General features: G+C 38.8%; 1 protein-coding gene across 1 annotated transcript in view; it reads right to left on the minus strand.

Moving 5' to 3' along the window:
* Nucleotides 1-26,419, minus strand: part of SEL1L2 (SEL1L2 adaptor subunit of SYVN1 ubiquitin ligase) — a 105,535-nt gene that overhangs the window by 71,880 nt on the left and 7,236 nt on the right. The window contains exon 2 of the mRNA XM_061125968.1: nucleotides 4,713-4,768. Coding sequence (XP_060981951.1) covers nucleotides 4,713-4,768 — 56 coding nt within the window. The remainder of the gene's footprint in view (nucleotides 1-4,712; nucleotides 4,769-26,419) is intronic.

Below are 26,419 nucleotides of genomic sequence, written 5' to 3' on the forward strand. Positions count from 1 at the left end.
AGGTCTTCAAGTCAATGTCACCTCTGCTCTATGCTGTCATTCAGGGATCTGGGCAGACAGAGGCTATGCTAGCTTCAACATGAGGATTCCAAGATTTCCCTGAGTGTTGACTGATATCTAGCAGACAGAAAGGGAAAGAGCACAGAAGATCTTATGCAGAAAATTTTTGTTGTTGTTGCTTCTTTGTTTTTGCTTTGTTACATTTGATTTGCTTTGTTCAATTTTCTTTTATAGGCCAGACCTAGAAGTGGCAGACAGTGTTTTCATCCACTTTCCATTGGCTGAAGCTGTCACATGGCCCCACCCAACTGCACAGGGAGCTGGGATATTTGGGTGTCATGAGGAAGAGAAAATGGATTTTGATGGGCCTACAGCATCTGTGATACAATGGGATTATCATGTTATTGCTATTATAAGAAATTTAATTTTTCAACTCAAAAACAGCCAACAGCTAAGTTGAGGAGGCAGTGAAGCTTGGCAAATGCCTCTGATTGCCTGCTGTTTCTGTCTCCTCCTTCTACAGAGGCTGTTTCCCAATTTTCATTCCTTTCTCACCCAGCAAGAGTGGGCAGAAACACAGCCAGTTGGAGCAAGTATCAGGGAGCCCCAGCAGACAGAGAGCCTTCCTCTAAGTCTTAAAAGATTACATAATTCAATAGCAAGTATTTATTGTCTATCTCAGACCCTGTTCTAAGATCTGGGGAGATAGCCATGAACAAAAGTATTCTCTGTCCTCATGAAGCTGAGGTTCTGGTGGGGAAGAAGAATCCAGTGATTAAAGGAGGTTTAAAAAAGCAAGAGTGAAAGGGATGGAATTGATCGAAGTTGGGGTGTTTTTGACATGGATGGGAAGGGACAAATTCTCAGATAGCATTTGAGTAGACCCCTTTGTGGGGAAGCAGGGAGTTAGTCATACAAACGCCTTGGGAAAGAGAGTCCTGGAAGACGGAATAGCAAAGAGAGAAGACTTGAAGCAGGAGGAAGCAGGGGTGCAGTAAGACAGCCCAGCTGAAGCAGAATACGGTGGCGGGTAAATGAGAAGACAGAGAGGCAGCTCCGAGGTCACCCTCAGGATTGCCCATCACATTCTGTGTGAAGCAGAGACCTGGGGAGTGTTCTGCGTGGAAAAGCGATGCTGACTGACTTAAATTTCCAAAGGACCACCCTGGATACTGTGTGGAGAATATTTAACGTTGGAGAAAGAGTGGGGAAAAAAGGAGCCTGCTGAAGTAAACTGGGTGAGAGTTGATGGTGGCAGTCAAGTCAGAAGATGGTAGACGGAAGTGGTGATAGTGGCTGGTTTCTGGATATGTTTCAGAGGTACCCTTGGCAGGATTTTCTGTGGAAAGACGATTCATGTGTATTTTTAGTTTTTAAACGGCAAACCCAGTGGAAGTATGTTTTTAAACTCCAAGTTTAAAGTATGTGCTTTGGAAGTATGTTTTCAAACTTCCAAGGCCCATTAGAGACTGAATATAGCTCTTAATCAGAGTGACAGAGTGTTTTGATAATGTCTTACTTGGCTCTGCTGCTGCTTCACTCCCCCGCCTCCTGAAATTCATGCCAGATGAGCTTTTCCTAAGGATCCATTTGAACACATCACTGACCAGCTCACAAGCCCTCAGTCCTCAGTAACAACAGGATAGAATCAAACTCCATTGCGCAAGATCTAAGACTGTTCAGAGTATGGCCTAAAAATGTCATAGTAATCTTATTTCTTACTACTCCCACACCTGCCTGAACATCTGCAACAGCCAAACTCTTCTATTCCCTGTTCTCCAAATAGAACAGGTTCTTTCCTCCCTCCTGAAGCCCTTGCTTACAGTCTTCATTGCTACCTCTTTCCTGTTATCCCAACTACCATGCCTGGTCCCAGACCCAACTCAAACTCCACTTCTCTCTGACCCATAGTGATCTCCCTCTCCTCGGACCTTGTGATAGCTTCCCTTCTTCATAAGCAACAGCTGAGATGATTCTACATCATGTATTTCGTGTTATATCTACTCAGCTAATTCCGGATGCACTGTAAATTCTTTAGTGTAGTTCTCATTTCACATAGAGTGTCTTGAGTAGAGGGAATCCTAACGAATGTGTTGATTTCCTTATTTTGGGGAAATCCATTGCTTTCTTAAAGCACAGGAAGAGTGGGAACATCTTCTCTCAGGAGGAACTAAATGATTTGTGGACTTGGAGGAAACAAGGTTGAATTTATCTCACTGTACATTTAATCCTAATTTACTTGTGGCTAGCTCATTCTTCTTGTGCCTGGCATGTTCCCTTGTGGCTCAGAAGGTAAAGAATCTTTCTGCAATGACGTAGACCCAGGAGACCCCGGTTCGATCCCTGGTTTGGGAAGATCCCCTGGATAAGGGTATAGAAGTTCACTCCAATATTCTTGCCTAGAGTATTTCATGGACAGAGGAGCCTGGGGTCGCAAAGAGTTGGACATGACTGAGCAACTACACGCTCTTTCTTTCATGTTTCTTGTACCTAGAGACATTTCCAAAGAAGGGCCAGTCCTGTGGTTTTTTTGCCTGAAAGCAAAACCAAACAAACACACAAGCAAAAACAGTCCTGGGATATGGGATGCACATTGAATAGCTTCATGTTTAAAAGAGTAAGGTATCCTGCTAAGGCTAGTGATTTGACTTAAGGGTTTATTCTATTTTGTTTGGAAGTTAATTAATTGGTTTTATTCTTTAAAAACACACAACTTTACATTTTAAATACAAGAAACTTTGATTACTTGTTAACATATAAACAGGTAACTTGTTCATCCAAATTGCTCACATCCCCAAAGAAATGTATTATAGATTTTTAAGACTATTATTTCCATTCTCTTCATAGTATTTTCTGTTCACCACTAATTAGATGTGTCTAACTGTGGGCAAGTTAACTAACCTCTCTGTGACTCAGTTCAGTTAATGTAAACTATTAAATGTAAATGTAAAATGGGGGTAGTAATGCTGCCCCGTGAAAGTGAAAGTGTTAGTCTTTCAGCTGTGTCTGACTCTTTGCGACCCCACGGACTGTAGCCCACCAGGCTCCTCTGTCTGTGGGATTTTCCAGGCAAGAACACTGGAGTGGGTTGCCATTTCCTTCTCCAGTGCATGAAAGTGAGACGTGAAAGTGAAGTCGCTCAGTCATGTCCGACTTTTCACGACCCCATGGATTGCAGCCTACCAGGCTCCTCTGTCCATGGGATTTCTCAGGCAAGAGTACTGGAGTGGGCTGCCATTGCCTTCTCCGTCCAATAGGCTACCCTCGCATATTTTCCCATCTTGGACACGAAAATAGTACTTTTTTCCCCCAAATATTCTAAGATCTCTAGTACAGTTCATATTTTTCTTTTTTTGCTTGGCTATCCATGGGTAAAGTTGGGGTCCTTTCCTGTGTTTACTATATAGGCCTCATCTATTGATGCTGGGCATTAGGGAGGACACTTATGGGCCTGATCAATATCCTTGGTCCCAGGTAGTAAGGTGATCCTCAGACCCAAAGAAGGCTTGGGTCTTCTTACATGCTATTGGGTAGGCACTGCATATCACAAGGCATCATGGAAAACAAAATGACCTGATGAAGCACATGTCCTTCAGTCTCTACCTGCTCAAGGACAAACTGAGTTTTTTGCCAAGATCACTTCTATTTATGCAGATAACAATCCCACTGCTACTTATGGGATGTGGTAGTTATGGTAATGGGGGAAAGCTAAATTTGGAGGGGTTTAGAAAATGTTGCAATGTAGAGAGTTTTTAAGTTATGCAAACATTTCTTCAAAGTTTACCTGTTTAACCTGGATTTTAGATTTAGTCATTAATCAATAGACATTTAATGAGTGCCTGCTAAGTGCCAGGCACTGTTCTAGCTACTGGGATAATAGCAGAGACAAAAAATCCTGCTGTCATGGAGTTTATATTCTAGAGGAGGGAGAGTGACCGCAAACATAACAAAGTGTTACACAATGGCAGTTCTGTTACAGTAAGGAAGGGAGGTACAAAGTGTTGGATAGGGTTAGTAGTTTTGGATAGAGTGATTGCAACTTCACAGAATGCCTAGGGAAAGACCCTCCTAAAAGATGATTTTTGAGCAAGGGAAGGGAGCCACCTGGACATCTGGGCTCAGGGAAATTCCAGGCAGAAAAAACAGAAAGGTGGGCACGTGTCTGGGGGTTTCTGAGCAACAGCACAGAGTCCGGTGTGTCTAGAATGGTGTGTAAGGGAGGTGATGTCAGAGAAAAAGCAGCAGGACCAGATCACAGAGCCTGTTAAGCAAGACATTGGTTTTACTTGGCATGAGGTGGGAAGCCACGAAAGGGTTTTAAGGAAAGGAGCAAGGGTTGCTGGGCTGAGAACAGATTGAAAATGCTGAATTCTTTCAAGATGTCAGAAGACATCCTGAGGTTAATCAAGTTTAACAAGGATCTGTGGCTCTATAAGCCGGGCTGGTCTCTGTCTTGGTATTTTAGGACCTCAGACAGACCATGATTTATAGGAAGGCTCAAGCCTGATGACATTCTTTTCTTCTCACAGTGGAATGAGTAACTATTTGTTGAATGGATGAACAAAAAATGTGGATTGAAAATGGAAAAAAATAACAGAAACAATAGTCAAAAATTAGTTTAAGAAATTCTGAGCATACCAAATAAATACTGTTAATAGTGCATATAGCTTAATTTGTGTTGGGAAAATATAATGATTTAGCAGAATTTTTACCTGTGTGGTGACATTTCTTCCTTTCTGCTTTTTACTATGTTTTTCTGCTTCAATAGCTGAAATATACAAAACATTTTTATAAAATACTAAAATTTTTAAAAAATTTCACTAAGTACAGTTTCTTGTTAAAAAAACTTGTGGGGTAACTTAGAATTCTAAGAATAATAGCTAAAAATAATTAAAAACTTAAAAGTTATTAATGCGATACAAAGCAATTTCTTCACTGATAATTTTTAAAGATGTAACTTGACACCAGAGATAATCTAAATACTTTAATCAAGTATCCTGAAACTGATATAACCTGAAAGAGTTCTACAAGTAATAAAGCTAATTACAACAGTGAAAAACTTTCTGAGCTACAATTTAATTAAAGTGTGTCTATGTAAATAAATGCTATCTATTAATAGAGAATATTAAAACACAGGAGAGGGAATACAATCTTTTAAATTTTTATAGACTCATCCATGTGGCAGAGAGACTAAAAATTAATACAGTTGGATGATACAAATATCTGAGAAATGTAGAGTAGTATAATTATATTAAGCTTTGAAATTTGAGAAAATTTTCACAAGAAAATTTTAATGACTCTTTTTATAAACAGAAGACTATATATACCATATATTAATAGACTATATATGTAGTCATTGGTATATTTCATTTTTGCATAGTACTTGAATTTTATTAACGTACATATTTAGAAAAATAAGAATTTGAAAACCTGATAATAACAGGGCGATAATCATGACATGTCAACTACTTTATTAGTATTACTCAGCTTCAATTACTGAAAAATTATTTGATGAACAGCAAAAATGTCACCCTACATATTTCCTGAAGTAAAACATGCATGTACATGATACATTCACCTTTTACAGACTGAAGAACTTGACTCAAGACAAATATAGGGAAATCCAAATTTTACATTTCCAATATATGAGTTTGTCCTTTAAAGCAGGTTGTCAATGTTCTAATGTTCAGTTCAGTTCAGTTCAGTCGCTCAGTCATGTCCGACTCTTCGCGACCCCATGAATCGCAGCACACCAGGCCTCCCTGTCCATCACCAACTCCGGGAGTTTACTCAAACCCATGTCCATTGAGTCGATGATGCCACCCAGCCATCTCATCCTCTGTTGTCCCCTTCTCCTCCTGCCCCCAATCCCTCCCAGCATCAGGGTCTTTTCCAATGAGTCAACTCTTCGCATGAGGTGGCCAAAGTACTGAAGTTTCAGCTTCAGCATTAGTCCTTCCAATGAACACCCAGGACTGATCTCCTTTAGGATGGACTGATTGGATCTCCTTGCAGTCCAAGGGACTCTCAAGAGTCTTCTCTAACACCACAGTTCAAAAGCATCAGTTCTTCGGTGCTCAGCTTTCTTCACAGTCCAACTCTCACATCCATACATGACCACTGGGAAAACCATAGCCTTGACTAGACAGACCTTTAGTGGCAAAGTAATGTCTCTGCTTTTTAATATGCTATCTAGGTTGGTCATAACTTTCCTTCCAAGGAGTAAGTGTCTTTTAATTTCATGGCTGCAGTGATTTCGGAACCCCAAAACATAAAGTCTGAGACTGTTTCCACTGTCTCCCCATCTATTTCCCATGAGGTGATGGGACCAGATGCCATGATCTTAGTTTTCTGAATGTTGAGCTTTAAGCCAACTTTTTCACTCTCCTCTTTCACTTTCATCAAGAGGCATTTTAGTTCCTCTTCACTTTCTGCGATAAGGGTGGTGTCATCTGCATATCTGAGGTTATTGATATTTCTCCCGGTAATATTGGTTCCAGCTTGTGCTTCTTCCAGCCCAGGGTTTCTCATGATGTACTCTGCATATAAGTTAAATAAGGAGGGTGACAATATACAGCCTTGACATACACCTTTTCCTCTTTGGAACCAGTCTGTTGTTCCATGTCCAGTTCTAACTGTTGCTTCCTGACCTGCATACAGGTTTCTCAAGAGGCAGGTCAGCTGGTCTGGTATTCCGATCTCTTTCAGAATTTTCCACAGTTTATTTTTGACTTTAAAAAAAATTAATTTGATATGTTTTATCCTTTCTCTCACTGATGAACTTTAGCACTTAGTCTCATAATTCTGTTTACTTCCTAAGCCAGATCTTATAGAAACTGATCGGGTTGTTTGATATTTAGTCCTCTATCAAATTAGAGAAACAGTTGGCAAATTCTAAATAAAAATCCAATAAGTACATGGTGCCAAATGCATTAATATAAAGCATATGAAAACTTTTAAAGATTATGTAAATTTCAAAAAAATTATACACATTAGGATTGCTCTTTAGATTCAGAATGTAAAATAAATTATCCCAAAATGAAAATGTTTACTACAAATAAAACTTTCTTTATCCCAAGTTTGCCAAGTAATCATTTGGGGTCATGAATACTCATTATCAGAGGCAACATACAGCATCATGACCCACCATTCGGACTTTGAGTCAAACAGGTCTGCATTCAAGTCATAATTTTATATTTATTTCATTAATGTGTTGTGCTAATCAAATGAGATAATCTAGGTAAAATATTTGGCATAGTACTTAATACATGTTCAGTATGTTTAAATGTTATCTATAGATAATGGCAACCCACTCCAGTATTCTTGCTTGGAGAATTCCATGTACAGAGGAGTCTGGAAGGCTACAGTCCATGGGATCGCAAAGAGACGGATATGGATATGACTGAGTGACTAATACACTAATATATAAAATATATAAAAATAATAACAATTATTATTATTATATGAAGCTTACTTCTTTAAAGGACTCAAGATGCCTTCAAGATAATAGTACTTGTAAATATGTATTTTAAAAGGACTATGATAAATAAAGAATTATTAGATTTAATACTCTATTAGAATTTATTAATGCTTTGCCTATTTGCCTTTTTCTCAATTAAGCACTTTCTTCGAAACAAATTAGTCTAATTATATTTGTGTTTTAGAAATCAGACAGTGACTGATACTACAGTCACAGTCAATGTCTACTAGCTTAAAAATTCCATTAACAAGAAGTAGAAAAAGCAATGTGATTTGATATATTCCCATTATTATATTCAAAGTACAGACAGTAAAATTAAAGTTAGTATGTACAGAATGTACAGACACAGAATAAGAAGTACAAAGTGTCATGTGTATTAGAGTAAGAAAAGAAAATTATGGATATTAAATGGAATAAAGTATGTATTATACATTGGACCAGAAAATCAAACTGTCAGTTGGTCAAAAACTAACATGAAAATTACAGGGCTAAAAGCAGTTATCAAAGGTAAAATAAATGTAGTTAAAAGAATTAGTGAAATGGGAGGAGATATAATAGTCTAACTCAAGGAACAAACTAATAGCTTAAAACACAAAAAGAAGACAAATGTAGTTGGTCATTATTTACAAGAAAAGATGCACAATAAAAAAAAAAACTCTTTGAAATTCATTTCAAAATATGTGTTTCTTTTCTAAATATTAGGCTTCTAGGTTTTCACGTAGATAAAACAACGTTTTGATGGGCTACCAGGGAAACCATTCTGCTGCAAAAAGTACCTTGCACAATGTTTTCTAGTAGATATTTATATTAATTGAGAGACATCTGTGATTGTTGGAGACCTCTTGCACTTTCATTCTATATGAACATTGATACTGCCACAGAGTTTAGCACTCCCTGAGAAAAACACAGTCTACTGGGTGCAGGAAGAAAATATTAGGCTCTCTACTTATGTGGAATTTAAAAATATCTTTTATAATTCCTACTTCTGGGGTGTGTTTTATAATAGACTAGATCAGTAGTAGGGGACTTCCCTGGTAGCTCAGAGGGTAAAGAATCCACCTGCAATGTGGGAGACCTGGGTTTGATCCCTGGATTGGGAAGATCCTCTGGAGGAGGCCATGGCAACCCACTTCAGTATTCTTGCCTAGAGAATCCCCATGGACAGAGGAGCCTGGTGGGCTACAGTCCACGGGGTTGTGAAGAGTCAGACACGACTGAGCAGCTAAGCAGAACAACAAGATCAGTAGTATATCACTCTTATAAATAATGTGTATAACAGCAGAATATGCCATCAAAACGTTTTGATACGGAGTTAGCTCTGGAAGGGGACTAATGTTTTATTCAGCTCTAGAACTGTAGCTCTAGGTATAATTTATTTATCTATTTACTTAAAAACTTTTTATTGGGGCATAGTTGGTTTACAATGCTGTCTGAGTTGCAGGTGTCCAGCAACATGAATCAGTTCTGCATATACATGTATCCACTCTTTTTTAGATTCTTTCCCCATATAGGCCATTACAGAGTGTTGAGTAGACTTCCTTGTGCTATACAGTAGGTCCTTATTAGTTATCTGTTTTATACATAGCAGTGTGTACGCATCAATCCCAATCTTCCAATTTAACCCTTCCCCCTTTCACTCCCTGGTAGCCATAAGTTTATTTCTATATCTGTAATCTAACTATAATTTATTATATGTCAGTTGGTTTGCATAATTTAGCTCCACTCTCCTTAGCAACCCAGCAAGATAGTAAGCACAGAATATCTATATTTCTATTTTACTGGTGAGGAAACTGACACCAAATGAGCATGAGTAAACTTGTTCAAGGTCCCATGGCAGAGTGGATTCAAATGCAGGTATGACTCCAGAACCATCCCTCTTTTTACCTACTGAGTCTCCAAACTATCAAAGGATTGATGATTGATCAAATTGCAAATTCTACAATGAGATAAACTCCACTGTCTTTTTAAAAAATCAATTTATGCACAATATTTTATATGGCATATCTATTTGTATAATGTGAAACATACACTTTTATGTACATAAGAGCTTCCCTATTGGGTTGGGAAGATCCCCTGGAGAAGGGAATGGTTGCCCAGTCCAGTATTCTTGCCTGGAGAACTCCATGGACAGAGGAGCCTGGTGGGCTACAGTCCATGCGGTTGCAAGACTAGGACACGACTGAGTGACTAACACTTTCTTCTTTCATTGAGAAAGAAGGATTTTGAAAAAGTAAGGAAGAAACTAGCACTACAGCTCACTGCCTCCAAAAGAATTATTGATGTGCCTTTTAGGGGTATGGAGTGAACCTGAACAACTTTATAGAATATCCACAAAGTTTTAAAAGAGTCGTGTTGAAAAAAACATCACAACTTGGAGTGAAAGAGACTGAAATAGAAGAGGCTTCTGGGCATCTATCGTTCAATGAGTAGGAAACAGGATGAGAAAGCTTCTCTCTTACAAGCATGGGTCATTTCTTACTGAGAAGGAAGAACAACCAAGAGGGCAGAGCTGAGAGTGTTGCCCAGAGCCCAGAAGAACAGAAGATTAGGCATATATTTCAAGAGAGTAGAATTGGGCCCTAATCAAGGAACTCTGCCTACTCTTGGAGTATAGAAACTTGCCAACATGCACCTGGCTGGATTTCCAAATTGTTATGGACCAGTAACAATTGTACACTTCTCCCTTCTCCTTTTTGAACATCAGTGTCTACGGTAGTGTGGTTTTTCTATCTCTCCAGTATACATTGGTACCTGAGGAAATGGGCGGATAACTTGCCTTTTTAGTTCACAAGTGTCTGAATCTAAGAACTGTAACCAAGGAACCTCACTGACATCTTAACCTGATGCAGATTATGAGATTGTGGATTCTGAGCCTTATGCCATGACTGGATGAGACACAGACAGTTTTGGAAGGGGAAGGGAGAGGATCATGTGAGAAAGAGGTGAATCATCAAAACCTAGGGTAGACTGTTGTAGATTACCACATCAACCGCCCCAGTGAATCACAATAACCCATGGTCATGCCCCTTTAGTGCTTCCTTGGTGGCTCCACAGTAAAGAATCTGTCTGCCAATGCAGGAGCCATGGGTTCAATCCCTGGGTCAGGAATATCTCTTGGAAAAGGAAACAGCAACTGACTTGAGTATTCTTGCCTAAGAAATGCCATGGACAGAGGACCCTGGGGTCTACTGTTCATGGGGTCACAAAAGAGTCCAACATGACTTAGTGACTCAATTCAGTTCAGTTCAGTTGCTCAGTCGTGTCCTACTCTTTGCGACCCCATGAATCGCAGCACACCAGGCCTCCCTTTCCATCACCAACTCCCAGAGTTTACTCAAACTCATGTCCACTGAGTCGGTGATGCCATCCAACCATCTCATCCTCTGTCATCCCCATCTCCTCTCGCCTTCAATCTTTCCCAGCATCAGGGTCTTTTCAAATGAGTCAGCTCTTCAGATCAGTTGGCCAAAGTATTGGAGTTTCAGCTTCAGCATCAGTCCTTCCAATGAATATTCAGGACTGATTTCCTTTAGGATGGACAGGTTGGCTCTCCTTGCAATTCAAGGGACTCTCAAGAGTCTTCTCCAACACTACAGTTCAAAAGCATCAATTCTTCAGCACTCAGCTTTCTTTATAGTCCAACTCTCACATCCATACATGACCATTGGAAAAACCATGGCCGAGACTAGACGGACCTTTAGTGGCAAAGTAATATCTCTGCTTTTTAATATGCTGTCTAGGTTGATCATCGGAGAAGGCAATGGCACCCCACTCCAGTACTATTTTGCCTGGAAAATCCCATGGACAGAGGAGCCTGGCAGGCTTCAGTCCATGGGGTCACTAAGAGTTGGACACGACTGAGTGACTTCACTTTCACTTTTCACTTTCGTGCATTAGAGAAGGAAATGGCAACCCATTCCAGTGTTCTTGCCTGGAGAATCCCAGGGACGGGGGAGCCTGGTGGGCTACCGTCTATGGGGTCAAACAGAGTCGGACATGACTGAAGCGACTTAGCAGCAGGTTGATCATAACTTTTCTTCCAAGGAGTGAGAGTCTTTTTATTTCATATCTGCAGTCAGCATCTGCAGTGATTTTGGAGCCCAAGAAAATAAAGTCTGCCACTGTTTCAACTGTTTCTCCATCTATTTGCCATGAAGTGATGGGACCGGATGTCATGATCTTTGCTTTCTGAATGTTGAGCTTTAAGCCAACTTTTTGACTCTCCTCTTTCACTTTCATCAAGAGGCTCTTTAGTTCTTCTTCACTTTCTGCTGTAAGGGTGGTGTCATCTGCATATTGATATTGATATTCCTCCCAGCAATCTTGATTACAGCTTGTGCTTCATCCAGGTCAGCATTTCTCATGATGTACTCTGCATATAAGTTAAATAAACACGGTGACAATATATAGCCTTGATGTACTCCTTTCCCTATTTGGAACCAGTCTGTTGTTCCATGTCCAGGTCTAACTGTTGCTTCCTGACCTGCATACAGGTTTCTCAGGAGGCAGGTCAGAGGGTCTGGGATTCCCAACTTAGTGACTAAACAACAACAAACGCTCCTTAACCGTGTGATTTTGCCCAATCCTCCCATCAAGAGGTGGAGATTATGTTTCCTATTCTTTGAATGGGTTGCTTTTGTGACTTGTTTCGGCCAAAAGAAATGTGGCAGATGACATTAACTTCAAAGGGTAGAACTTGGACCATTCAGTCTCTTTTACTGTCTTGGAAAAATGCCTTGAGATATCATACCTGAGTAAAAGAGCATATGGAGGGAGAGACCCAGCTGTCCCCACTGACCACCAGCTGAGTGAAGCTGCATGAGTGATCTCAGGTGAGACCAGTGGAAAAACCACCCAGTCAACCTCGAAGTGAATTACAACAAATAATAAATCATTGTTTCAAACCTCTGAGTTTGGGTTTTTTGTTATGCAGCAATTGATAACTAAAATAAGCTTGTTTCTTCAGCCTACTAGGACTCCTCAGATAGAATTCTCAATTCTCAGAAGCCACATTAGACCAATACATGATGCCAAAATAAATCATATATATATAATAAATTCATAGCATTGAGAAAAGGATTTTAAAAAATAACACCCTCAAATATTGCCTTGATCATTGTTCTTTTCAGACCTACTTTCTCTTGAAAAGCTTGATATAATTAACTCCTGGCTTTACCATGAAATCCTCCAGTTTGGCTCACCTCCTTTCTTTCCAAGACATGGTTTATCTTCCTTTAAGTGAACATCAGGATAGCAGTTAATGTGACTTTGACTGACTTAGGTTCTGCAAAAAAACACTTCTATCTTTAGGCGGGATCTGCCCAGGGAGTTAAAGTCAAATAAAATCTGTTTCTTTATTCATACAACACTGACAAATGAAACTAAACGAAGTATTTTATTGATTCTCCTATCCTAGTTCTCTAAAATGGTGCTTTCTTCCTCACTATGATCTTCACCTGATTCATTTGGTGTAAAAAATATTAGCAATTGGTCTTTCCAAGCTTCCTTTTTGACCCTGCATAGTACACTGGCTTCTGTGACTTTACACTACCCTGGATATCGTTCTTTCTTTCAAACCCCTATGCTAGAGCTTCTCAGCAGTTTTATATCCACTAATGACTGTGTATTTCTCAATGCTTGGTCCTCACCTTTTCTCTCTGGTGTGATCTAAGGGCTGAGTGCGATTAGGAAGGGCTTTGAAGTGGACAGATGGTGAGTGCAGGAGGTCATGAGCTGGGAAAGGATAATGTGCTGATTCCGGGACAAGCAACAAGCAGCCACGTCAGAACTAAAATTGTGGGAATCAAACTGCGATGGCTGGAAAGCATGGAAACACAGGTTACAGGAGAATCCAGAGAAAGAATCAGGTTGGGCAGAAGTGAGACAAGTGATGAGCCAAAACCAGGCAACGAGGACAGTTTGAAAACTTGGGACTAAAATCATGGGGGTAGGTCAGGGTGGGAACAGAAGTGTGTAGATGAGCGAGAAATGACTAAACAACTGTGGAAATGTAGGAGTAGGAAGACTGAGGGTTAGCACCTGTATGGGTCCAGAGATTATTCTGCAAAAGCATTTTTGTGGGGGTGAGTATTTGGTTTCCTGTGGAAAGTGTAGCAAGAATGAGATCATCATCATTTCAGGCCTGCTTTCTTATAACAGCCCTCTAACAGATTGAATAATAATTTATCTAAAACCATACAGAAATGGTATAGCCCTAACAGAAACAGAAAATATTAATAAGAGGTGGCAAGAATACACAGAAGAACTAGACAAAAAAGATCTTCATGACCTAGATAACCACCATGATCACTCACCCAGAGCCAGACATCCTGGAATGTGAAGTCAAGTGGGCCTTAGGAAGCATTACTACAAACAAAGCTAGTGGAGCTGATGGAATTCCAGATGAGCTATTTCAAATCCTAAAAGATGATGCTGTGAAAGTGCTGCACTCAATATGCCAGCAAGTTTGAAAAACTCAGCAGTGGCCATAGGACTGGAAAAGGTCAGTTTTCATTCCAATCCCAAAGAAAGGCAATGTCAAAGAGAGTTCAAACTACTGAACAATTGCATTCATCTCACACGCTAGCAAAGTAATGCTCAAAATTCTTCAAGCCAGGCTTCAACAGTACATGAACTGTGAACTTCCAGATGTTCAAGCTGGATTTAGAAAAGGCAGAGGAACCAGAGATCAAATTGCCAACATCCGTTGGATCATCGAAAAAGCGAGTTCCAGAAAAGCATCTACTTCTGCTTCATTGACTACACCAAAGCCTTTGACTGTGTGGATCACAACAAACTCTGGAAAATTCTTCAAGAGATGAGAATACCAGACCATCTTACCTGCCTTCTGAGAAATATGTATGCAGGCCAAAAAGCAACATTTAGAACTGGACATGGAACAACAGACTGATTCCAAAATGGGAAAGGAGTACACCAAGGCTGTAGATTGCCATCCTGTTTATTTAACTTATATGTGGAGTACATCATGCAAAATGCCAGGCTGGATGAAGCACAACCTGGAATCAAGATTGCCAGGAGAAATATCAATAAACTCAAATATGCAGATGACATCACCCTTATGGCAAGAAGCAAAGAAGAACTGAAGAGCCTCTTAATGAAAGGGAAAGAAGAGTGAAAAAGTTGGCTTAAAGCTCAACATTCAGAAAACTAAGATCATGGCATCCGTTCCCATCACTTCATGGCAAATAGATGGGGAAACAATAGAAAGAGTGAGAGACTTTATTTTCTTGGACTCCAAAATCACTGCAGATGGTGACTGCAGCCATGAAATTAAAAGGTACTCCTTAGAAGAAAAGCTATGACCTAGCTAGACAGCATATTAAAATGCAGAGACATTACTTTTCCAACAAAGGTCCTTCTAATCAAAGCTATGGTTTTTCCAGTAGTCATGTATGGATGTGAGAGTTGGACCATAAAGCTGAGTGCCGAAGAATTGATGCTTTTGAACTGTGGTGTTGGAGAAGACTCTTGAGAATCCCTTGGATTGCAAGGCATTCAAGCCAGTGCATCCTAAAGGAAATCAGTCCTGAATATTCGTTGGAAGGACTGATACTGAAACTCCAATCCTTTGGCCACCTGATGTGAAGAACTGACTCATTGGAAAAGACCCTGTTGCTGGGAAAGGTTGAAAGGTGGGAGGAGAAGGGGTCAACAGAGCATGAAATGGTTGGATGGCATCACCAACTCAATGGACATGAATTTGAGTCAACTCTGGGAGTTGGTGATGGACAAGGAAGCCTGGTGTGCTGCTGTCCATGGGTCAGAAACAGTTGGACACGACTGAGCGACTGAACTGAACTGAAATGAATCTAATTTTCATCTGATTTACATCTTCCCTCAGAATAATTTCACCCAAATACTGTTTCCGGCAATGCATGCATAAGCTTAGAAGCCCTTAAGTCTTATTGCACAATGGCTAACTTCCTATTTTGAGTTCTGGTTTCCTAATCAGGTTTAATTCCACATTCACAACTATTTTTTCAAGTCCAAATAATCTCTGCTTCATTAGCTACTAATTATTGGTTTTTTTTTTTAAGTTCTTCCCTTAAATTTTAACAATTCCTATTGAAGAGACTAAATATTAAAACTGTTAATAAAAAATATGATGTTAGGTCACTGATTGTCTTTTGTGAGATACTTAGCTTTGGACATCATCAAGAATGATGTTTAGAAATAACATTTCAAACATCCTTTTTAAAAATTTTATACATTTATTAGGACAAAGGATAATATATGTTGGAAGCTGGGGAGAGTTGAGTGTATGCCCTAAGGAACATAAATTAGTGATGGAGACACAGACAAACCTGAGACCCATGACTAATAATCTGTGCTTATGCACAATCCTGCCAAATTAACAAGTAGGAACAAAATCTCTGCCATCAAAGCCTCTGCTGACGTAAGACCATTTCATCGCTATTTTTCACAACTGGAGTGTAGTTGCCTCGCAATGCTGTGCTCGTTTCTGCTGCACAGGGAAGTGAATCAGCTAAGTGTATACACAGATCCTCTCCCTTTCGGAGCTCCCTTCCCTGCACACCCCCTCTTCACCCCTCTGCATCATTCAGGGTACCGAGCAGAGCTTCCTGTGCTGTGGGAACTTCCCACTAGGTCTCTCTCCTACACATGGTAGTGCATATATGTCAATTCCCAATGTGTCCCGTCACCCTCTCCCCCTCACATCCCGTCTACATGTCCATTCTCTGCGTCTGCAGCTCTATTCCTGCCTGCAAATGATTCATCTGTACCATTTTTCTAGGTTCCACATGTATGCCTTAACATGCGATATCTGTTTTTCTCTTTCTGACGTACTTCACTCTATATAGTCTTCTTACTTAAGCCATGTGACCTTAGATAGTTTAACTTCTCTGAGTCTCAGTTTTGTATAAAATGGGAATAGCAATACTATATGTACCTCTTAGAGCAGATGTAAAGACAGGATAGAATTAAAGTGTAATGTTCAGTGTTTTACCTAATACATGACAGCTAAATAATAAATGTCAGTATAATAATAAATATAATAATAATAAGTGTCTCTTTCTCCTTTTCCAAAGGCTTATCTTTTTAAAGAAAATGGTACTAGCACCTGTGAGATAAGTACTTCCCTCATCAGAATAAAATTAAGAAACTATACAGGTTTGTTATAATAGCATATAATTCTGCTCTTGGATCTAAAGTTCAAACAAAATGCTTTTAAAGTTACTACTGAAAACTTAGAATCAAAGAATCTCAGTTTTGGAATCGTCAAATGAAATTACATAGCCACAAAGACAAATTTTTTTGAAAAATTTTACACAAACATGTGGCTTTCCTCTTCAAAAAAATTTTTTTACTGTTGCTATGCTTCATTTCTGAAACAACTTTGAATTAAGTAGTTCTATTCATGAAGTTGTGTTATTTTTAAATCTTTATATAATATACTGTTTTTCAAGAACAAAGATGACACAGGACTATATAACATTACCATTCTTTTTTCCCCCTAGCTACCAATGGAATTTTTATCCTTTTTGCTCTACCATTAGAACATTACAAATCTGGGAACAGGCTGACCAAGATGAAGGTGCCTTTAAGTTCATATGTTCTTATATATGTAGAATTAATTGACTGATTGAGACCACAGATTAATTGACTGGTTACTTTTAGCAACCTGATATGGAGGATTTGTTTTGAGTATTATAAGAAGTAGTTTCAGAGCAGGTTTAGAACTATTGGAGCTTTTAGTTCATATGTCCTTATTTATCAATGTGTCTTTCTTTAAAAGTAAGAAAATGTGGATTATCAGTAGAGCAAGGTAATATGATTCAGAGGTCTTTAACTATAGTCTTAGTTCCCCTTGTAAATAGATGTGCTAATTGATTTGGGATGAGGCATTTATGTTTATCACATCTTGTCTTCTCCGGTGATCTAAATGTATAACTTGGGGTGATTAAAATTACTTAAATAATTAATGCAGTAGGGATCAAAACTGACAGAAGTTGAAAGAAAGATAATTTATCCGGGCCTATTAAATCAACCAACACAGGAAGTAACCATGTAGAACATTCCTAAAGCTTTTCTGTGGTATATTTGTATATTTTATACAAATATACACTTTATACAAAATATACATTTTATACAAAGATATATTTGTAGAAAACTATGTATGTGACCTTAGAAATGTGTAGTAATCTTGATACTGTAAGCACTTGAGGTAATATTCAACATCTACTTAATGTGGAGATAAGAAAGTAGTTTGTGGCTAATTCATGTCAATGTATGACAAAAACCACTACAATATAGTAAAGTAATTAGCCTCCAACTAATAAAAAATAAATGAAAAAAAAAAGAAAGTAGTTTGTTTATATGTAGAAATTTTTTGTTAATCATTCTTGAGGACTTCTGACATACTAAAAGTAAAATCCAGAATTTCAGGTTTGGAAGAGAGTCATCTCTACAATGATGTTACATTTCATTAGTTAATGGATGAGTTCAGTCTGTTCAGTCTGCTCAGCTGTGTCTGACTCTGCGATCCCATAGACACATGATATTCTCAAGGAATTTGCTGTTACAAACAATAATACTGTAATGGATAATCCTGAACATGTTTTCTGTGAAACATGTATAAGGGTTTGCTAGAGTAAACAACAAGAAATAAATTTGCTCACTTAAGAAGTAATATACCCAACTTAAATTTTAATAGTCATTGGTATATTCTGTTCAGTTCAGTCGCTCAGTCATGTCCAACTCTTTGCGACCCCACGGATTGCAGCACTCTAGGCTTATCTATCAATCACCAACTCCTGGAGTTTACTCAAGCTCATGTCCACAGAGTTGGTGATGCCATTCAATCATCTCATCCTCTGTCATCCCCTTCTCCTCCCACCTTCAATCTTTCCCAGCAACAGGGTCTTTTCAAATGAGTTGGTTCTTTGCATCAGGTGGCCAAAGTATTGGAGTTTCAGTTTCAACATCAGTCCTTCAAATGAATATTCAGGACTGATTTCCTTTAGGATGGACTGGTTGGATCTCCTTGCAGTCCAAGGGACTCTCAAGAGTCTTCTCCAACACCACAGTTCAAAAGCATCAATTCTTCTGTGCTCAGCTTTCTTATATAGTCCAATTCTCTCATCCATACATGACTACTGGAAAAACCATAGCTTTGACTAGACAGACCTTTGTTGGTAAAGTAATGTCTCTGCTTTTTAATATGCTGTCTAGGCTGGTCATAGCTTTTCTTCCAAGGAGCAAGTGTCTTTTAATTTCATGGCTGCAGTCACCATGTGCAGTGATTTTGGAGCCCCCCAAATTAAAGTCTGTCACTGTTTCCATTGTTTCCACATCTATTTGCCATGAAGTGATGGGACCAGATGCCATGATCTTAGTTTTCTGAATGTTGAGCTTTAAGCCAACTTTTTCACTCTCCTCTTTCACTTTCATCAAGAGGCTCTTTAGTTCTTCTTCGCTTTCTCATAAAGGTGGTGGCATCTGCATATTGGCATTCCCCAAAAAGCTACACTGACTTATAATTCCACACATGGTATACCAGAATATTAATTTTTCCTCACTCTAACAAACGTTTTCAGCTTTTTCCAGTGTATTGAACTTTGCATAGAAATTAATGATTAATTAATGATCTGGCAAGGTTAATGATGTTTTCACATTTAGGGGCATTTGTAAAATATATCCTTTCCAAGGAACTGACTGTTAGATATTTAGCCCATCTTTCTATAAGGCTTTTAAAAATACGTACCTTTAGGAATTCTTTATATATTCTGGATATTATTTGATTAATATTAATATTATAATATACCACCCTTATGGCAGACTGTGAAGAAGAACTAAAGAGCCTCTGGATGAAAGTGAAAGAGGAGACTGAAAAAGTTGGCTTAAAGCTCAACATTCAGAAAACTAAGATCATGGCATCTGTTCCTATCACATCATGGCAAATAGATAGGGAAACAGTGGGAACAGTGGCTGACTTTATTTTTTTGGGCTCCAAAATCACTGCAGATGGTGATTCCAGCCATGAAATTAAAAGACACTTACTCCTTGGAAGGAAAGTTATGACCAACCTAGATAGCATATTAAAAAGCAGAGACATTACTTTGCCAACAAAGGTCTGTCTAGTCAAGGCTTTGGTTTTTCCAGTAGTCATGTATGGATGGGAGAGTTGGACTGTGAAGAAAGCTGAGTGCCGAAGAATTGATGCTTTTGAACTATGGTGTTGGAGAAGACTCTTGAGAGTCTCTTGGACTGCAAGGAGATCCAACTAGTCCATCCTAAAGGAGATCAGTCCTAGGTGTTCATTGAAAGGACTGATGCTAAAGCTGAAACTCCAATACTTTGGCCACCTAATGCAAAGATCTGACTCATTTGAAAAGACCCTGATGCTGGGAAAGATTGAGGGCAGGAGGAGAAGGGGACAACAGAGGATGAGATGGCTGGATGGCGTCACTGACTCAATGGACATGGGTTTGAGTAGACTCTGGGAGTTAGTGATGGACAGGGAGGCGTGGCAGGCTGCGGTTCATGGGGTCGCAAATAGTTGGACATGACTGAGTGACTGAACTGAACTGAATATTATAATAAATAATTAATATTATTTGATTATTTGATTAATATATATGTTGTAAACATATACATTTTTCAATCTGCTGTTAGCGTTTTAACTGTTTATGGTGTCCTTTTTAGCAGAGGTTTTAAATTCTGATGAGGTCAAAATTATCAATCTTTTTCTCACTTACAACCTGTGTGTATGTATCTTGTTCAAGAAGGCTTTTTTACCAATCAGTTGAATATACATTCTCTTATATTTCCTTCAGCTATTTTTTAAAGTTTTGATTTCACTGTTTACTTTTTAAATCCTTCTGGAATCAACTTTTGAGATTGGTATCAAGCTGAATCTAACATTGTTTCCTAAATGAATGGACACTTTGACAACAGAATTCATTACAGTCAATCTTTTACCATTACATTAAAAAACCTCTTTTCAGGTACTAAATTCTGATTTGTACACTGGTCCATTTTAAAACTCTCTGTTCTATTTTCTTTATCTATTTGTGTATTCTTCTGCTAATACTCTAATTACTGCAGATTTTTAATTGTGTATTATACAGTCTGGTTGCACAAGAACCTCTGTGCAGATCCACACAAGTACACCCTCACTGTTCCTCTTTTAAGAACTTATCTTGGGAATTCTAGCATAATTTCTCTTTTAGAAAAATTTTAGAGTAAGGTTGTCAGATCCATCTCAAAAAATGTGTTGATATTTTCTCTGAGATTGCATTGGATATACATATTAATTTACAAATACCTGGGATATTTACAATATTGAGATACATTCAGTAGCCTTAATTTATTTAAATTTTCTATTTCTTCAGAAAAATTTCATTTGTATTACACATGTATGTATTGTTTCACTTTAACTAAATTGATTCTTGGGTATTTTACAATTTCTGTTGCTATTGTGGAAGGGATTTTTTAAATGAATTTGTGATTGCTATATTTTTAAAAATTAAAATGAATATTTGTGAGTAATCCTAAGTCTTAAAGATTTCTTTGCTTACCATTGAATTTTAGTGTTCCTCCTGAACTTACTTTCCTCCTTTCCTTATGATAGAGCATATCTTCTAGTAAATATTTCATCTAAAATTTGTGGGTGGTAAATTTTCTGAATCCATTCCTGTCTGAAAATGTCTTATTTAGCCATTACACTTGTCTGAGCATTTGTCAGATTATACAATTCTGGATTCAAAATCATTTCACCTCAGTACAAAGAAAATATTTCTCCAATATCTTTTTGTATCCAATGTTGCTGATGAATTTGAAGTCAATATGGTGCTTTTTTCCTTATAAATAATGTATTTTTTCATTTTACAAGTCTTTAGAATTTTCTGGTTATCCATGAAATATTTAAATTTTACCATTACTTTCTAGGGATGGGTCTTTTCTCAGTCTTCTTACTTGGCACTCAGTGGAATTTAATCTAAAAATGTGAGTCTTCTTTCACATGTGAGGACTTTTACTTCTTTATTTCTTTCTCTAAGTGCTTTTTCTCTTTCTGGAAATCCAATTTTGTGGATTTGTAACTTTGGATTGTTCCTCCAAGGCCTTTAACCTTTATTTTATACCTGTCTTCTCTGTCCATTCACCTTGTGGTCTAAGATAATTTCTCAGGTTGATCTTTGAGTATCCAAGTTTCTCCTCAGCCCTCAATTTTGCTATTCAGCTTGGAGACTTTGTTTTCTTCTTCTTCTTCTTTTACCATTATTTATTTCATTTCCAAAATAGCTCATCTTCCTTTTCTTCATTAAGACCCGCTCTTGTTTCAAGGATACAATAACCTCCCTAAATACATCTTATGACAATCATTTTATGTCTTAAAGTCTTCAACCATCTGTCCCACTTGTTCTGTTTCCTCAGGTGTTATCAGGTGTGTGTGTGTGTGTGTGTGTGTGTGTGTGTGTGTGTGTGTGTGTGTGTGTAGGCTGATGCTTTTCTCTCATGGTGTTAGTTTTCCTCAAATGTTTGGTGAGTCTTGATTATATTCTTGTTGGACTTGGATTTTCCCTCTTAAGCTGTATGTGAATGCTGTAACAATGAACTTAGCTTGCCACCAGTAACTTAGTGTTGCAGGACATGCTATTAGGATGTGACAGAAGCTAGTCTTCTGGGATAGAGGTTCCCCGAGCATCACTAGACATTTGCAGCTGTAACCTGTATTTCTGGCCCAAGTGCCCACTCCAAAATGCCCCCACTTAATGGTGCTTTGCTCCTTGTGTGCTTAATTATTTTATTAAGTACTAAAAACCTTATCTGAGTGAATTCTTTGAGACTTACAATGAAATTGCCTTCCTGTGAAGAGAACATGAATTTGCTTTTGCCAAGTGCCTGACGCACTATAATACAGGACCATCTTAGATCTAGTACTGGACTTAGAGTACCTGGGATCATCAAGTCTGAAAATCTCCAGGAGGGCTAGAGATCACAACTTCTTAGAAATGTATTTTTTCTTTTTCCTTTTCTCCCTGCTCTTCTAAGTGTCAAGACTCTGCAAATCCCTGGACTTTGGAAGGGGTATATTTATTTCTGGTTTGCCCTTGTCCTAAGAGTATAGCACTTTAAGGATTTAGGTTAATGTTGACAAGGTTTCCTATTAGACTCCTCACCTCGGACAGCTCTTGAGGACTAGATTCCATCCTCCTTGCTTTGTGAGGCCACTAAAACCAAAGCCCAAGTTTATCTGGCTCAGGGCAAAAGCTGTTTTGGTGTTCAGGTATAGGGCTGGAACCACGGTAAGGCAAGTCCTGGCCCTTCTCAGGTATTCTTTATTTACTTCTTTCATTCCAGCAATTTCTTATATATTTTTTAAAAATCTGGTAGTCCTTTACTAACTTCTCAACTCATTTGTATACTTCTGTGTCATGTTTTTCAGTGGGTGGGTTAGTCCAAATAAGCCCTCACCTAGGCTTTTGTTACTGGCAATCAACCTTTTTCTTTTCCTTTCTATCCGGTGGGAGTGCTATGTAGTGATGAGGGGAGTAGGGGTCAGAATTGCTAGACTGCTTCTAATGTTTTCAACCAACAATCTTTTCTTTTTGCCCTGGGGCTTCTCTTCTTTTTCCCAAATCCATGTGTACATTTCTTTTTTCTAGCCATATTCTCTTTTTACATTTTTTGGCAATAGTTTCTTCTTTCAATGCATTTCTATTTCTTCTCCTTTAGGTATTCCTAATTCCATTGCAGCCATGAAATTAAAAGATGCTTACTCCTTGGAAGGAAAGTTATGACCAACCTAGATAGCATATTAAAAAGCAGAGACATTACTTTGCCAACAAAGTTTCATCTGGTCAAGGCTATGGTTTTTCCAGTAGTCATGTATGGATGTGAGAGCTGGACTGTGAGGAAAGCTGAGCACTGAAGAGTTGATGCTTTTGAACTGTGGTGTTGGAGAAGACTCTTGAGAGTCCCTTGGACTGCAAGGAGATCCAATCAGTCCATCCTAAAGGAGATCAGTCCTGGGTGTTCATTGGAAGGACTGATGCTGAAGTTGAAACTCTAATACTTTGGCCACCTCATGTGAAGAGTGACTCATTGGAAAAGACCCTGATGCTGGGAGGGATTGGCGGCAGGAGGAGAAGCGGATGACAGAGGATGAGATGGCTGGATGGCATCACTGACTCGATGGGCATGAGTTTGAGTAAACTCCAGGAGTTAGTGATGGACAGGGAGGCCTGGTGTGCTGCGATTCATGGGGTTGCAGAGTCGGACACGACTGAGCGAAGGAACTGAACTGAACTGAACTGAATTCCATTTTCAACACAGATATTTGTTTCTCAGGACTGATGATCTGTTTTCTTAAAAAAAAAAACAAAAAACAGAAACTCCTCTGTGAGGGAAGCTGCAGGGTATATATTACTTTTTCCAATCTGGGAATATTCCCCTCAGTCCCTGGTAACCTCAGCTCCAAGTCTGTGGGGTAGACTTAAAGAAGTCTTAAAAGAAACCAGTTTTCCTTGCCTACCATATCTCTTTGGTGATAAACTATATAAATAAAATTAGATGGCTACAGCTAAAAAAACACAGTAGTAATATTACAAAATCAACAAAAAAACTGATAACATGCCACTGTTGAAGTTTATGTAATTGTCATTCTGCCAAAACGACTGGTTGAAAAGCAAGTAATGCAAATCAATCACCTAGCTGTTTGTTCTATACAGAAGCAAACACATATACACTACATTTTAAAATATTTGGATGATTGATTGAATTTATATTTTTCATCTGGTTGTTTGGTAGTATGTAGAAATAGCTCATGGCAAGTAAATATGGTAATATTCAGAGCAGTCTACTTTGGAGAATACATAGAATAACAAACAGGTGATAGGAAGTAAAAAACCAAAAAGCAAAACTTGATTCTCATTGGAGGATTTCAGTTTTACTAAACTCTAGATTTTAGAGTTTTGAAAATGTGTAAATCTAGAATAATAAAAATATTTACATGACTTATTTCAGAGGTTTTGGAAATGTATTTTACAAATTTTTAAAGTGTTACATGGGTATTAGTTATGATCCTATTTTACAAGTGCTAATTGTGCATGTGCCAAGTTCTGCAATAAGTTATAAGAAATTAATAAAGGTGGGGAAAACACAATCTCTACATTCAGGTAGTTGACAGTTTAATGAGAAAGGTAAAAACTAACTCAATTGTGAGACTGGGATGCATAAGAAAATAAAGGCACAATTTTCTATGAGGAAGGGCTTGGGAACGCTTCTTATTGGAGGAGTAGAACTTGAAATGGACCTTGAAAGATTAGTAGGATGTTATGCTGTGGATTTATTGTGGTGAATTATTTTCACAACTCTGGCAGATAGTCCTATCACATGTAAAAACATTGAATTAGATGATTCTTAGTGCATCCCAGGTGGCTGAGATGGTAAAGAATCTACCTGCAGTGAAGGAGACCTGGGTTCGATCCGTGGATTGGGAAGGTCTCTTGAAGAAGGGAATGGCTACCCACTCCAGTATTCTTGCCTGGAGAATTCCATGGTGGGCTACAGTACATGGGGTTGCAAAGAGTAAGACACAACTGAGTACCTTACACTTTCTTTCTTCAGTGCATTATTAACCATATGATCAAGAATTTGAGGTTTTGCACCTGAGAACCCAGGATGCTGGGAGAGATGTTGATGCCATTAAGAAGACAAGAAACATAAGAGAGAAACTAACTTGGAGAAAAAATGGTCTATTTAAGATGTTTGCAGATTATACACTCTTCATGACAATCATGTAGCTGATATGCAGGTCAAGAGATCTGGAGGAAGGTCTAGGGTGTAAATGAAGCCCTGGGGAACTTCCCTGGTGGCCCAGTGGCTAAGACTCCATGCTCCCAATGAAGGGGGCCCTAGTTTGATCTCTAGCTAGGGAACTAGATCCCAAATGCTGCAAGTAAGAGTTCATATGTCGCAGCTAAAGTCCCTGCGTGCCACAACTAAAGATCTTGCATGTCACAATGAAGATCCCATGTGCTGCAACTAAGAACTAGCACAGCTAGGTAGATAGATAAATTAAATATATAAAATAAATATAAAAGTCACAATTATTAAAAAAAAAAATTGAAGCTTTGGGGCCTGGGAGAGAGTATCAGAAGCACAGAATATGAAGACCAAGAAAGCTATGCAATGAACTTTGGGCTTAGCATTTAAAGGGAGGGTTGAGGAAGACAAACCAGTGGAAGTGTCTAATAAGACCATACAGAGGTAGAAGGGAAAAGAATACAGTGAAGAGTGTCAAATGCTGCAGAGAGTTTAAGTAGTAAGAACAGTAAGAGCCCCCTGGTTGGTAATCAATGGCTATTGGTCTTCTTTAAGAAAGCAGTTTCAATAGATGGGAAGTAGATCTTAGAATCAGTTAGGAACAGGTAGACGGCTATAGGGCTTCCCAGGTGGCGCCAGTGGTAAAGAACCTGTGTGCCAGTGCAGGAGACAGAAGAGATGTGGGTTCAGTCCCTGGGTCGGGAAGATCCCCTGGAGGAGGGAACGGCAAGCCACTCCAGTATTCTTGCCTGGAGAATCCCATGGACAGAGGAGCCTGGCAGGCTACAGTCCATGGGGTCGTGAAGAATCAGACACGGCTGAAGTGACTCAACATGCATGCACAGACAGCTATCACTGGCAGAGAGAATTCTTGGGGTAGGAGAGACATATGAGTCTTTGCATGGAGAAAATGGAGTAGAGTTGGCAAGAGTGATTTCTAGTATGACAAAAGGACATGGCAAAAGAAGTTAGTTCCTCAAAGCAGACAGAATAACCAGAAATAAAGCTGATGCCAGGGCATCCATGGAGCAGCTGAGGGAGGGGTCCATCCTGCCCTAGATCCTCAGGTTGAGGGCTGCCTTCTCCCCACAGAGTGCTGTCCTACTGAATCGTTCCAAAGAGGAATAG

The sequence above is a fragment of the Dama dama genome, chromosome 23 (assembly GCF_033118175.1).
Source record: "Dama dama isolate Ldn47 chromosome 23, ASM3311817v1, whole genome shotgun sequence".
In the NCBI taxonomy this organism is placed as follows: domain Eukaryota; kingdom Metazoa; phylum Chordata; class Mammalia; order Artiodactyla; family Cervidae; genus Dama; species Dama dama.